Genomic DNA, 14817 nt, shown 5'->3' with positions numbered 1-14817 from the left:
TTTTAAAGTTAAGTATCCTGGACACAACCAGGTTCCAAAACATAGAAGTTGGTTAAATTGATTAACCAGTGTTTTTTCTAAAAAAATATGAGGTGTCGATAAAACTAATGTGAACTAAGTTTTTAAAATTAAGTATCCTGGACACGACTAGATTCCAAAACTTAGAAGTTGGTTAAATTGATTAACCCATGTTTTTTCTAAAAAAACACGAGGTGTCGATAAAACTAACGCGAACTAAGTTTCTACCGAACACATCATAAAATATGAGAAAAAGATTGAAGAACAAGTAAAACTTGAAATAACTAAAATTAATATATATAAATTGTCTCGAGGAGAATAACCTCGTGCTTAGTATTTACAAACAAAAGTAAATAAAAGTAAAAATACAAAAAATTATAGGCTCCCCCAGGCCACTCTGAGGACATCATCTCCTTAGTCTCCTGCTTGCCCACAGCAGAAGTCTCCCCGGTGTTAGTCGGCACCTGCAGCTCCTGTTGCAGCCGAACTTTGAACTTCTCGAGGTAGTGCCCCCATGCGTCGGAGGCCATGAAGGAGAAGTTGCCGTCCTGGTTGAAGGCCCAGCAGTGGTCAACATACTCTCCATGGAGGACGTCGATGCCTTCTTCTCCTCTAGAATGGCTGCCTCGACCTCCAGCAGTTTTGCCTTGGCCCCCTCGAGCTTGGCCTGAAGGGCCACCAAGGCCGCCTTTGCCGCGTGCTTGCCTTCTCGGGTAGTGGTTAAGGCAGCCTTCGCTGTCTGTTCACTTGCATGGGCCACTGCCAAAGCAGCCTTGGCGCTCTGTTTGCTCTGTTGAGAGGCGGCGATAGCAGCTTGGGCCGCAGTCAGCTCGGCCTTGAGTTCTTCATTCCTAGCCCTGGCCCGAGATATTCTGTGGTGTTGAGCCAAGACCGCCTACAAAAAGCAAAGAAACAGTTAGGCACACACCAGAAAAATAAGATACATATAATACAAGTAAGGTCAGGGAAAATGCTTACTGTGAGGTTAATCCCCAAGGCAGACTCCATGACATTCTCCGGGATCTTCTCCTCAATCGCCCTCAGGTCATTGGGCTTGGCCTTGTAAAAATGCTCCATCGAGTAGTTCGCCGTCTTGTAGATGGTCCCCCGAAAGGTATCTGGAATCAGCTCCAGATCCTGGGGGTTGACGGGGATGCGAATAGTGGCGACAGGGACCACTGGAGCTTGGGGACCTATCGGTGCTACCGGTTCCCGAGCAGGAGGTGGAGGAAAGCAAGGAAGGAGCGCAATCGGACATCTTTTCTCCGGGGCTGCGGCGGGAGGAGCTGCTGAGCCCGAGCCTTTCTCCTTAGCCGGGGATTGGGAGGCAGGCTCAGCCGGGGGAGACATTTTCTTTGAAGTAAGCCGAAGCCTCTTGACAAGGGGACCCTCGCTGGATCTCCCTTCTTGGAACATCGAGCAGATGTCAGGTTCCCCTCTCTGTGCCATCTCCTCGCCTGAAAAAAGAATGGGAAATGCGTTAAGAATGCATATACGTTCTTAAAAAAAAAATAAAATAATAAATACATACGAAGTAGCAAAAATCCTACCCTCTGAATTAGAGGAAGAGTCTATTTCCATGACCTCCGGCCTTAGAGCTGCTACAGGGGAAGGAAAGTCTAAATCAACCACTTCTGGATTAGGGGAGGTTCCGGGTCAGGCTCTACCTCGGGACTGGATTCCTCCACGTATTGCCTAAGTCCAGGATTGACTATACCCTCGAGAAGGGAGGGCCACGACCTAAGGTTGGTCCCATACTCCTAAAAAAAGGCCGACCTAAAAGACAAAGTGTTGTCTACTACTATGGTACCCCTAGGAACGCCCATGTCACGACGCAGTACTAATTGATCTACGCATTGGAGCAAGGTTATGCTACGGTCTGGGTTGTTTTGGTGGCGATGCATGAGCTGGTTTGGGTTAAACCTAACTTGCCTAAGGTCTGCGGCTGCCCTATCTAGGTCCCGAAATAGGTATGGATTACCTTGGCTGGAGGGGCCGACTGCTGCCCCTAACTAAGCTCGGTCCAAATCGGGGTCCCGAGCAGCCTCCGGAGGTCGTCTCTTCCGCACGAGCGACACCTTGGCCTCCTCTTCCTGCTCGTCGCCACCGTCAGCTACGGTATCGCCCTCGGGAATAGGCGCCAATATGCGGGCTGCTGGATGATTCGCTCGCGTCCTCCTCAAGACCAGAGTTTGGCCTGCGGAGATTAACTTACATGCCAATATCGTGTCATTAGACACGAGTTGGCGGTAGTCCTTTTCACTGGGCGGGAGCCCCGCCAGGGTATCATATTGACCCCCAAGGGTCACGGATCTGGCCATCCTCGCGAAAATGGCCGCATGATGATGCTCCAGTAAGTATACATGCAAAAAGACAGAAAGAAAAAGGTAATAAAAATTACGCGAGCTGAAGATATAAAGAAATCTTACGAGGACGGTTGAAGTAATGGTACTCACAGTTGCAAAACCCATTCGACATAAAGAATTGATCTTTGAAGTCGTTGGGATGGCTGTGAAGTTCGATTACCGCGGATGAGTTCGGGAAGCGGGTCAGGTAGTAGAACCCATCGCCTAGTCCCCTTTGATTCGAGCTAGCCTTGAGGCAGAAGAAGTAGAGGATGTCTGCCGAGGTAGGGACCTCCCACTCGTGCTTCAGAAAAAGATACCTCAGCCCCGCCAGCAGACGATAGAAATTCAGAGGAAGTTGAAATGGTGCCAACTTCACGTAATTCAGAAAGTCGACAAAGTACTGATCTAGGGGGAGGAAGGCCCTGGCCCTGAGATGCTCATCTCTCCAGGTCGCGAAGTCTTCATCAAGGGGTGTGCAGCTCCTCTCACCCTCAAAGGGAAGTCGGGCAATAAGGACGCCGGTCCCAACCTCGATGTTATGGGACAACATTATCTTGTTGACCCTCCCTTGGGTCGTGATCTTCGAGGCTATCCTCTCCACCTCAAAGAAAGCATCAGGTCCCACTTCGGTCTCCTTCTCCACCGTGGGACTAAATTGGGGGATGGGAGACTCCGCCGCGACCTCCTTCCCTCTGCTGGATTGCTGGGACGACGAGCCAACCGCACTTTTCTTAGACACACTCCTTTTGGGCCCCATCTGATCGCCTAGCGAACAAGAACGATGAAATACTTATTAGGTGACCTAAAAGCTATGAAAGGATAAACAACGCGAGAAGAACAAGGGTTTTTCATGCACGAGCTGAGGTAATCTCAGCCCGCAGTGTGAAGCCACATGTTGCCGTGGCTGCGCGCCCAAGTTTCCAATGGATCCCTGATATTCAGGGATCCTTGTGTCAGGAGGGTCAGATTATTACTTGCCTTGGGGGAGAGGTTTTGAGAGGAAAACCACCTTGGAAGTGTGACCCCTAAGCTACCCGGTTTTACACCCTAAAAACCTCTCATCTTCCATATCCAAAATGGGTATTTCCTAAATTTACCCAGAAATATTGCCCAGAAATTTACCCAAAAATTACCTAGTTGTGAACATCACAATCCTAGACATGTTTTGGGTCTACTCAATATGCCTAGAATCGGAACCTATGCTCCAAAAGCCAGTCAGAAACAACCTACTATTTACGACTATGAGATGTAGGTTTGCATAACAAAGAAAAAGGGAAATCAAAACATATAACGGTAGGAAACTTACAATATATTTTCCGAACGAAGGTTGCTGACAACGTAGAAGTAGGAGTCCTGGAGGATTCCTTAAGGCTGGACTTATGAAAGGTTTTTTTGGCAAGAGTATGGGGATTTCTGGGATTATTAGCAGAAGAAGAAGAAGAAGAGCTTTTTAAACTTCGAAAGAGAGAAAATAAAGGAAAATTTCGAATGAAGGGTGATAAGTACTAAAAACTGCCAACCTTATTTATATGTAAGAGGCATGAGGAAACAAGGACCGTCTGATAAAATTAATGCGAGATACGAGGGTCATAACTCGAAAGACAAAATGGCGGCAAAAAGGTGGCCAAGCCATTTAATACGATCCTTGAAACCTGAACAGAGACCAATCACGGCGTTCCATGTGTCCGATACTCAAGTAATGAACAGGGTCCGGATAATCGAAAAGGAAGTTTAAAAGCCCCCACCGTGAAAGTCAAAAGTGACGTCATAGATCACGAGCAGGGGCTTGGGGGGCAAATGTACACCCTGAAAATTAGCACGTACTTTGTCAAGCTAGCAAAGAGCCATAACCAATGTGCCACGTGTTCACCGTTCATCCAGAGAAATTTGGTACGATCCCCTAAACAAATAGCTCGGGCTGATGGATCATTTAGCTACTTATCACTTGGAACCATTGTCAACATGGCATTAAAAGGCACAAGCTAGCACTACATTAAGATCGTGGTACATTAGAGGCCTGGCATACCCCAAGATCTTTATAAAGTCAACCATACAATATAAATGTGCATTTAACAGACATCACGTGTCTGTTTTATTCCCGAATTCTCCGATACGCAATATAAACATGCGTGATCAGACATCCTACACCTGATTTAGGCCATGCGGCCCATTATCCATTTTTATCTACTGATTAGACCACACTTCAATGTAAGGTTTAGATATTAATCATCAGTGTCACAGAGATGGCGTGAAGGATGAAGAGATCACGGGGTGACTCCAATGCTTACTCAGAGATCATTCTCCTATAAATACCAAAACCCTGGGTAGTGCAAAGGGTTGGATTCTTCTTGTAAGGCAAATACTCTGTAAATAGCAAGAGAGAGAAATAGTAATAATATTGACTCGTGGACTAGGGGGATTTTAACCTCTGAACCATGTAGAAAGGAGTGATCATTTTTCTTCTCTTGATAATCGATTGCCAGCATCCTTGAATATTATCATTTCCTTATTACGGTTTACCATTAAGCACTAATCCATCCTAGTCATTCATATAATTTACTGTTGGCGAAAAACCGCGTCAACATAATATAATTCACATAATCATGCATATAATCATTTAATAACATAATAAATTAGTTATGGCCCTCCCGGCCTCCTAATCAAGACCCTAAACCTTATTATGAAATTTGGGTCATTACAGGGTATCTCTCCTAGCTCGTACTTCGACAACTGCCTGAATATTACGAGCTCGCGCTTCACAACCTTCATGTCTGTAGCTCGGGTTAAACCCAGGATGCCAACACCACATGTGCCCATGTGAAACCAGATTTGCTTACGTGGATAATAAACAGATATCATTTCCTTGGTTATTTCTCCGTATATTTATTTGCCAACTGTACCCGAATTGAATGAATGACTCGAGCTAAAATTAGGGTACAACATTGGCCCCCAAGCTCCTGCTTGTGTATGACATCATCATTTTCTGATCTACACAGTAGGGGTTTTCAGTCTTCTGTTACACAAAACCATGCTTGCCCACTACTCGAGTACTGGAGACGTGGTATACCGCAAATGGCATCTGTTCAGGTTTCGAGTACTGCAATAATTGTCTTGTCACCTTTTTTCCACCGTTTTGTCTATTTAACAATGGCCTTTGGATCTTGTACTAATCAAATTGGATGGCCCAAATTAATTTATGCAGTTTACGTATAAATAGGATAGGCAATTTTCAAATTTCACCACCTTTCATTTTAAATTTTTCCTCTTCTACGTTTCTGAATCCCTCTTCTTCCTCAAAAATCTCCAAAAATCATTCACTGTATCCTGTCGCTCAGGAGTTTTCCAAGAACTTTCCTCTGCAAAATCTTACATCTTACCGTCAAAGAATATATTGTAAGTACCTCTGATATCTTGGTTTGAAAAAAAAAGTTTTACTGGTCTTTTTTGTTCTTCACCATGCTCATCTGCACCATTCATTGTAGTCAATATTAGGCTATTTCCCAAATGTTTTTAGCGAATAGGCCTCGACTTAGGTTCAATGGGTAGGTCCTAAAATATCTTTAGAACTACGACATTCATAAAATTGGGTAAACTTAGGTAATCTCCATGGTGAATTTAGAAAATACCCATTCGGGATATAGAAGATGAAAAGTTTTTAGGGTTCAAAACAGGTTGCTTAGGCGTCACGCTTCTTGGGTGGTTTTGCACTAAACTGCCTCCCAAGGAAAGTGGTGGTCTGATTTTCTGACACACGGATCCCTAAATATCAGGGTTTTGTTAGGAAACCGAGGCACGTAACTTAGGGTAGCGCGTGGCATCACATGATGGGGCCGAGGCTAACTTATCTCATACATCAAAAGTAAACCATTTCCCCTCTGTACTTTCACGTCGTAACCTTTAAATCCTCTTAGGTCATCTACTAATTAGGTCGTTCTATTCGTTAAGCAATCTGATGGCTCCCAAAAAGATCAAGCTGAGCCACAATATTTAGGTCGGGACCAGAGTTCTCATTGCCCGACCTACTTTTGAAGGGGAATGGAGCTACTCCCCTGACTTCATGGCCTAGAGTGACGAACACCTGAAGGCAGGAGCCTTTCTCCGCTTGGACCAATACTTCGCGGACTTTTTGAACTTCTTGAAGTTGGCTCCATTTCAGCTCCCCCCAAATTATTATAGGCTTTTGGTAGGCCTGAAATATTTATTTTTGAAGCATGAGTGGGAGGTCCCCACTCCGGCAGGCATTCTCTAATTTTTCTGCCTCAAGGCCAGCCCGTAACAGAGAGGTTGAGGTAACGGGTTCTACTTTCTCACCAGAATCCCCAACTCTCCTCTCGTCATCGAGCTTCCTAGCCATTCCAACGACTATAAAGACTTGTTTTTTTATGTCGAATGGGTTCCATAATTGTGAACACAGATACTTCAACCGTCCTCGTAAGTTCTTTATTCTCTGACCTCAGCTCGTGAAACTTTATTCTTTCCAAGATATTTCCCTTGTACATGTATTAACTGAGATTATTTCTCGTGCAACCATATTTGTGAGGACGGCGAAGTCTGTGACCCTTAGGGGTCAATACAAGACGTTGTCCGGGCTTCCACCCAGCGAGAAGAACTACCGCCAGGTCATAAATGACGTCACAATGTTGGCATGTCAGTTGATTGGTGAAGGCCAGAAATTGTCCTTAAGGACCCAAGCTACCCTCTCGGTAATCCACGAGCTCCCATCCTCTCAAGAGGAGGCCTTGCCAACCACCGAAGGCGAGGACGAGGAAGAGGATGAGGTGCCTCTTGTGTGGAAAAGGAGGGTTCCTGAGGCTGTTCGAGAACCTGATTTAGATCGTGCTACATCATGGGCAGCAGCCGGCCCCTCAGGGAACTAGATAAGGGTTGTTGCCGATTTTAGGTTAGTTAGGTTTAACCAGCTCGTCCACCGTCATTCTTATAACCCAGATCATAATGTAACCCTGCTCCAATGCGTAGACCCCCTAGTGGTACGCCATGATAGTAGTTATCCAAAGGGGACAGCTGTTGTCGACAATACCTTAAATTTTAGGTCCGCCATTTTTTAGGAGTATGGGACCAACCGTAGGTCCTAGTCTTCTTTGCTCCAGGGTGCCTTTGCCCCTGGATTTAGGCAGTATGTAGTTGTTGGATTAACTTATAATGGATCTTTATTTATTTTCATGCATATCTAATATTAAACAAATTAATACGAGATAGCCTAAAACATGTTTATAAAATTGAATTCAAAGAGAAACAAAGAATAGAATACTTACAGTATACGCAGTGGAATTAAAGAGTCCTTCCTTCAGTTTCTCTAACTCTTGTATCCTCTCTGCCGCAGAGTATTATCAAGAAACTGAACCGATCTTCTATTTTCTTCACAATCTTCCAATGTATCCTTGGAACCACCTAGACTAGTGTGGGCAATTATCAACACATGAGATAGATATAGAGAGAAGAAGAGAAAATAACAAAGAGGCTTAGAAAAGGACTTGTGTTTAGAGAGAATCTAAAACTATCAGAAAATCTGACTTGTGACTTATCAAACTTATGTTTTGATTTCTCTCTAAGCACTCCTTTTATAGACTCAATTAGGCCATTTAATTTAATTAAAAAATCAATAAAATAATAGCCATTTTGAAGCCCTAGGTCGAAATTATCATGGGCTATAGGCCCGTGAAATTTCTCATTTGATTATAAGCCCATTGGACTTAAAATCAAGGCATGTATTATTTTCTATTGATTTACTTATTTAAATCCTTTATCAAATTAATTATTTATAATTTGAACCTTGATTTAAATTTATTTATTAATTTAGATACCAATTTATCTTAATTAATAAATCTGCCATAATTTCTCTTTTCTTCTCAAAATTACACAACTCTGTGAAACTATCCAAAATTGACCTGGTCAACTTTGATAATTCTAATTGATGATTAAATCAATTAATTAAGACTATCTAGATGATTTTATCCAGGGTACAATGAGGACCATGGGCCTATGAAATCAAGCTCCAATAAGTTATCATAAATCTAACAAATAAATTTACTAACTTATTGTTTCCTCGTGACTCCACTATAGACTTGGAATTGCACTCTTGAATTCATAGAACGCTCTATAACAAATATAGATATGCTATTAATTATCAATTGTTACAACCATAATTGTCACTCAATCCTCTATAGACGGTCTACAATGAGATAGGACTAAAATACCGTTTTACCCCTCATTGTATTTTATCCTTAAAACACTTAGTTCCTTGTAAATGATATTTCAGTAAACTAATTTAATTACTGAAATGAAATCTCTATCATTTAACACCTTGAACAAAACTAAAAGGAAACCATCGTTTCACTTCTTCATCAGAAGCTATAGATGTTCATATATATGATTAACACTCCCACTCAATTATACTACCGAATTCCCAAGATGTAAGTATGGGCTAGTCCGTAGGGTAAGCTGGTAACGAACAAGTCAAAGAACTCAAATAATACAATCAATTAGAATACTAACCACTCAGAATTGAGATTGAATTGACCTATGGTCAACTATATGATATGACTAGAATAGATAATAATGGTATGTTTGCTTATCTTATCAACTATCAATATCGGTCCTGTCCGATGTAACAAATACATCCGATCTTATCTACTTTGTTAATGTTCTGGAAAGAACATAACACTGTAATGTGTAAGTAGATCATATCGTAGATTGGAAAGTCAGTGTAAATCCGGTGCACTGACTAATCTTAGGACTAACTTATTTTGAACATATAATCATATTTATATTCCACTGTGATTACGTCACTATAAATAAGATTAGCTATATGCTCGGGATTTAATAGAAGTTTATATTAAACAAATAATCATGAAAATAAAACATGTGAGCAAAGTGATTGACCAAGTCAAAAAATGATTTCTATTCTTTTATTAATAATAAAATGAGATTACAAAGAATTTGAGTTTTAATTAGGGCATAAAACCCCAACAGTAGATGAGTCCAGCCCTGAGGTACAACCTGAGTCTGAACCTCCTAGGATCTAAGAAATACTAGTCGTAGACTCTCCCTCTCCTCCAATAGTCTCAAGGCTGGAGGTCATGATAATAGACTCCTCCCCCAGCCCGAAGGGTAGGATCTTTATTTATTTCCTTTCTTTGTGTTTTTGACAACTTTGGTCGTGAACTAATCCCCTTTTGTTCTTTTCAGGCGAAGAGATGGAACAAACCGGAGCTCCTGACCTCCGTACTGCCTTCCAGGCCGAGAAAACCGGCTCAAGCCCCGTTGTGAAGAGGCCTAGATTTATGAAGAAGGCCCATCCGGAAGCCGGGAATACCTCAAAATCCCATGCTAAGGGGAAAGGCACAAGCTCGACAGCTCTAGTGTCTACTGTTACAGCTAGGGTTCCTCCTCCACCTCGATTCACACCTCCTCGGGACTAAGTAATACAAGGTGATCCTCAAGCTCCCCTTGTCCCAGCTGCGACCATCCGAATACCAGTAGATCCCCAGGATCTAAAGAAAATCCCTGAAGCCTTTCAGGGGATCATTTACGAGACGACAAGCCATATGGGTGGGGCACGCTTATAAGGCTAGCTCGAGGGACTTGAGGACTATTGAGCACCAGAGCTCGGAGAACGTCCTGGAGTCAGCCATGGGGATGAACCTTACTGTAAGTTATCCTTCCTTGGTGACATCTTTCTTTTTATTGCGTTTAAGGATATATCTGACTTGCCTTGTTATTTTGCAGTCTATCTTGGCTCAATATCTTAGTATAGCCCGTGCTAGGGCTAGAAATAATGAGCTCCAAGCTGAAGTAAACGCCGCCAATACTGCCTTGATAACCGCTTAAGAAGCCGAGCAAGTCACCAAAACTGCCTTGGCGACTGCTCAGAAAAACGAACACGAGGCCAAGGCTACTCTTGCCTCATCCCAAGAAAGCGAGCTAGCTATGAAGACCGCCTTGACTGCCCTCCAGGCTCAAAATGCGCAACTTCATGCCAAGGTTGATGGAGCCAAAGCTAAGCTGCTTGAGGCCGAGGCCGCAGTCAAAGAAGAGAAGGTGGCCTCATTGTCATCCATGGAGGATATGTTGTACCATTGTTGGGCCTTTAAAAAGGATGGGAACTTTTATTTCATGGCTCCCGAGTTGTGGGATCCATACCTCAAAAAATTCAAGATTTGGATTTTGCATGAACCGTCAGAAATAGGGGAGGCTCCTGCGGAAGGCGAGTAGGATGGCGAGGAGGTTATGTCTTTAGAACAACCTGGAGGAGCTTAGTGACACCCTTTTTCCTTTTGTTTTTTTATTTGTTTGTAAACAATTGCATTTGGGCTCAGTTCGAGGTTTTTCTCCTCAAGATAATTTTATTTTCAATTTATATATCTAACTTTTTATCTATTTATCTTTCCTTTATTATCTCTCATATTTATGACTCCTTAGACTTGTGCATTTGAGATTTTAGGAATCGATTTTTAGATCGGGATAGATATTTTGAGCTCGGTTATATCCAAACTTTATGTATTGATTTATATCATACCTGTTAAGAATCAGGCCTTGAACCCAATTATATCCAGGATTTTAAATAATTTAAACTTAGTTCATGTTAGGTTTATTGATAATTCGAGCTTTAAAAAGCCCTTGATTTTAAACAATTTTCCCAACTTTCCACGTTTTGGACCTGGTTGTATCCAGGGTTTTAAATGATTAAAACTTACTTCGTGCTAGTTTTATTGACATCTCGAGCTCTTAAAAAGCCATCAAATATTCAATTTTCCAAGCTTCTAATTTTCGGACCTGGTTGTATCAAGGGTTTTAAATGATTAAAACTTAGTTTGCGATCTTACTCTAAACCATCTTGGGTTATATGCCCCCTAAGTAACCAGAATGTAGAAACTTTCTCGATTATTTTTACAAACATTAAATATGCGAACTGATACAACCTTAATAAGAGAAAATATTTTTAAAATCCATCTATTATTTAATCAAATGGTTTTTATACTTAAGCCTTACATGGAGAATGGTACTACTGATAATACTTTTTTAAATGCATGGTGTTCCAGGTCCGTGGGACTAGCTCCCCATTCAATCGAGCTATCTTGAAGGTTCCTTCACGCAAAATCTCCATGATTTGATACGGTCCCTCCTAGTTCGGGCCCAAGACACCATCCTTGGGATCCTTATTCGCCAGAAAGACCCTTCGGAGAACCAGGTTGCCCAATCCGAACCTACGCGTCTTGACTTTAGAATTAAAGTAACGAGTGATTTTTTGTTGATAATGGGCGAGCTATAACTGCAAATCCTCTCGTTTCTCATCAATCAGGTCGAGAGATGTGTTAAGTAATTCATCATTCCGTTCCTGGCTAAATGTCCTTTGCCTGTGAGTGCTTACCATGGCTTCGACTGGAAGGACGACCTCACTTCCAAAAGTTAAGGAGAAAGGAGTGTGTCCCGTGGAGGTTCTGTGAGAAGTTCGGTATGCCCAAAGTACTTGTGGGAGATGTTCGGGCCATACTCATTTGGCCTTGTCTAACCTCTTCTTCAGGCTCGCCTTTAGGGTTGTGTTCACAGCCTCGTCCTGTCCATTGGCCTGCAGATACGATACTGAGGAGAAGCTTTTAATAACGTCGTATTTTTCATAGAAGTTAGTGAAGAGATCACTGTCGAACTGTGTCCCATTGTCTGACACGATCTTTTTAGGAAGCCCAAACCAACATACAATATTCTTCACCACAAATTCCAGGACTCTCTTTGAAGTGATGGTTGCTAAGGCTCGGCCTCTACCAACTTTGTGAAATAGTTGATTGCCACCACCGCGTAACGAACTCCTCCCTTGCCCATAGGTAAGGATCCTATTAGGTCAATTCCCCAGACCACAAATGGCCACACGGATGAGATCATTGTTAGCTCGACTGGAGCAGCTTGGGCAACTATGGCGAAGCGCTGACATTTGTCGCATTTCTGAACATACGAGGTGGAGTCTTTTGTTAAAGTGAGCCAAAATAGCCCTGCCTAAATATTTTCAGTGCTAGGTTTTGCCCCTAGCATGATCTCCACAAAATCCTTCATGCACTTCTTGCAAAATGGTTTTAGCCTCCTCGAGCAGAACACACCGTAGGAGAGGCAATGAATGACCACGTCGGTACAATGTCCCATCCACTATCAAATACCTAGGAGCTTGATATAGTATTTTCCTTACATCCTTTATTTCCTCGGGTAGCCATCCTGTTGTGAGGTATTCCATTATGGGGGTCATCCAGGTCGGTTTAGTGTCGATCATCCTGACCTCTACCATTTTTTCTGTCACACTCGGATTCTCCAAAAACTCTACTAGCACTACATTCAAGGTCTCAGCTTCTTTGGTGGTGGCAAGCCTTGCCAAAGCGTCAACATTAGAATTCTGCTCGTGAGGTATCTGTTCAACAGTACTGTACTCAAATTCAAATAGCTCCCTCTTCACCTTAGATAGGTAAGACGCCATCTTGGTGCCTTGAGTTTGATACTCTCCCAACACCTGATTAACCACGAGCTGAGAATCACTATAACACTGGACGACCTTCGCTTTGAGCTCCTTCGCCACTCTCAGTTCAGCCAGTAAGGCCTCATATTCAGCTTCGTTGTTAGATGCTTCGAATCCGAATCTCAGAACTGTATGGAATCGATGCTCTTTTAGGGAGATTAATATGATCCCAGCTCCTGATCTGTTCTCGTTCGATGATCCATCTAAGAATATTTTCAAAAACTCTTGCACTGATTCCTTCAAAAGCTCCTCTTGTAATCCGGTGCATTTAGCCACAAAATCAGCAAGGGCCTGACTTTTGATTAAGGTCTGTGGCACATACAATATCTCAAACTGGCTGAGTTCAACTGCCCATTTTAAAAGACATCCCAACGTTTCAGGTTTTTGCAAGACCTTCCTTAAAGGTTGGTTGGTCATGACATTGATTGAATGAGATTGGAAATATGGCTGGCGCTTCCTGGAAGCCAATATCAGACAAAATTCCATCTTTTCTATCGGTGGATATCATGGTTCAGCTCCGAGAAGTCTCTTGCTTATATAATACACCAGTTTTTTAGCACGGTCTTCTTTTCAAACTAACACAACACTGACTGCATTTTCTGTCACGGCCAAATAAAGGAATAGAGGTTCTCTAGACGTAGGCTTAGAAAATATTGAGGACTCGGCCAAGTGCATTTTTAGGTCGAGGAATGCTTGCTCGCACTCCTCAGTCCATTCAAATTTCTTGTTTCCTCTTAGAAAATTGTAGAATGGCAAGCACTTGTCAGTGGATTTCGAAATAAAATGATTCAAAGCTGCCAACCTTCCAGTCAGGCTTTGAACTTCTTTGCACGACCCGGGTGAGGGCATTTCTAACAATGATCTGATTTTATCAAGATTCGCCTTTATCCCCCTCGTATTGACTATGAATCTCATAAATTTTCCTGATGCCACTTCGAAAATACACTTCTGGGGATTCAGCCTCATATCATCATATCATACCTCCTTAAGATCTCAAAACATTCTTTCAAATCGGATACATGGTTATCGATAGTCTTGGATTTGACAAGCATATCATCGACACACACTTCCATATTCTCCCAATCTGATCTGCAAACATTTTGTTGACTAATCGATGATATATAGCTCCGACATTTTTCAGCCCGAAGGGCATACTTTATAACAGTATACGTTAACTGGGGTCATGAAGCTAGTATGCACTTGGTCCGTAGGATTCATCGCAATCTGGTTGTATCTAGAATACGCATCCATGAAGGACATGAGCTCATGACCTACCGTGGCATCTACCAACTGATCAATCATTTGTAGTGGGAAACAATCCTAGGGGAAAGCTTTGTTCAGGTCGGAGAAATCGATGCAGGTTCTCCATTTCCCGTTTGGATTTGGGACCAGCACAGGATTGGCAACCCAGATCGGGTATTTTTCTTCACGAATAAACTCACACTTTAACAGTCGAGCAACTTCTTCCTCCAGTGCTTCAACTCGGACTGTTCCTAAATGCCTTTTTTTTTTGGATTTTGCAGCCATGCTCTTGTTCAAGTTTAGAGTGTTCATGATTACACTCAGGCTTATTCCCACCATGTCTTCATGTAATTAGGCGAAGACGTCCATATTATTTTGTAAGAAATTGATCAGCTCCTTCTTCCTTTTATCATCAAGATTTTTCCCAATCTTAACAACTCTTGAAGCTTCTTTGGGGTCTATACTTATTTCCTCGAGCTCCTCAATGGCCTGGAGCTCTAACTTGTCCTTGCCCATTCTGTTGGAGATGTGCCCTGAAAGCATATGTAGTAGACATTGTTTTTATGAAATAAATAAATAAATTGAATTTGTTATGCATATATTTTATGGACTATATTATTCTATGATAATATTATGTAAATATCAGGAAAATTCCTAAGTTCATGAATGTAATCTCAAACACGTATTAGTACG

General features: G+C 42.4%; 1 protein-coding gene across 1 annotated transcript; it reads right to left on the bottom strand.

The window, feature by feature from the left end:
- Nucleotides 1-234: 234 nt before the first annotated feature.
- LOC133825057 (uncharacterized) lies at nt 235-1599 on the bottom strand. Its single transcript, XM_062258053.1, has 4 exons — nt 1569-1599; nt 997-1475; nt 598-913; nt 235-242 (listed from the first exon to the last, which is right to left on the bottom strand). The coding sequence occupies exons 1-4, from the start codon at nt 1597-1599 to the stop codon at nt 235-237; spliced, it is 834 nt and encodes a 277-aa protein (XP_062114037.1).
- Between the last annotated feature and the right edge of the window lie 13218 nt (nt 1600-14817).

This window comes from Humulus lupulus, chromosome 3 (assembly GCF_963169125.1).
Source record: "Humulus lupulus chromosome 3, drHumLupu1.1, whole genome shotgun sequence".
NCBI classification, from domain to species: domain Eukaryota; kingdom Viridiplantae; phylum Streptophyta; class Magnoliopsida; order Rosales; family Cannabaceae; genus Humulus; species Humulus lupulus.
This window is presented reverse-complemented; position numbering and strand designations above follow the sequence as displayed.

Bases quoted from the DNA above. Each gene is read 5' to 3' on its own strand.
- LOC133825057 (XM_062258053.1), bottom strand. From the start codon at position 1,599: ATGGAAATAGACTCTTCCTCTAATTCAGAGG. The intron at 1,476-1,568 runs GTAGGATTTTTG...TTCTTTTTTCAG, and splicing joins CTCTTCCTCTAATTCAGAGG to GCGAGGAGATGGCACAGAGA. The intron at 914-996 runs GTAAGCATTTTC...TGCTTTTTGTAG, and splicing joins CCTTGGGGATTAACCTCACA to GCGGTCTTGGCTCAACACCA.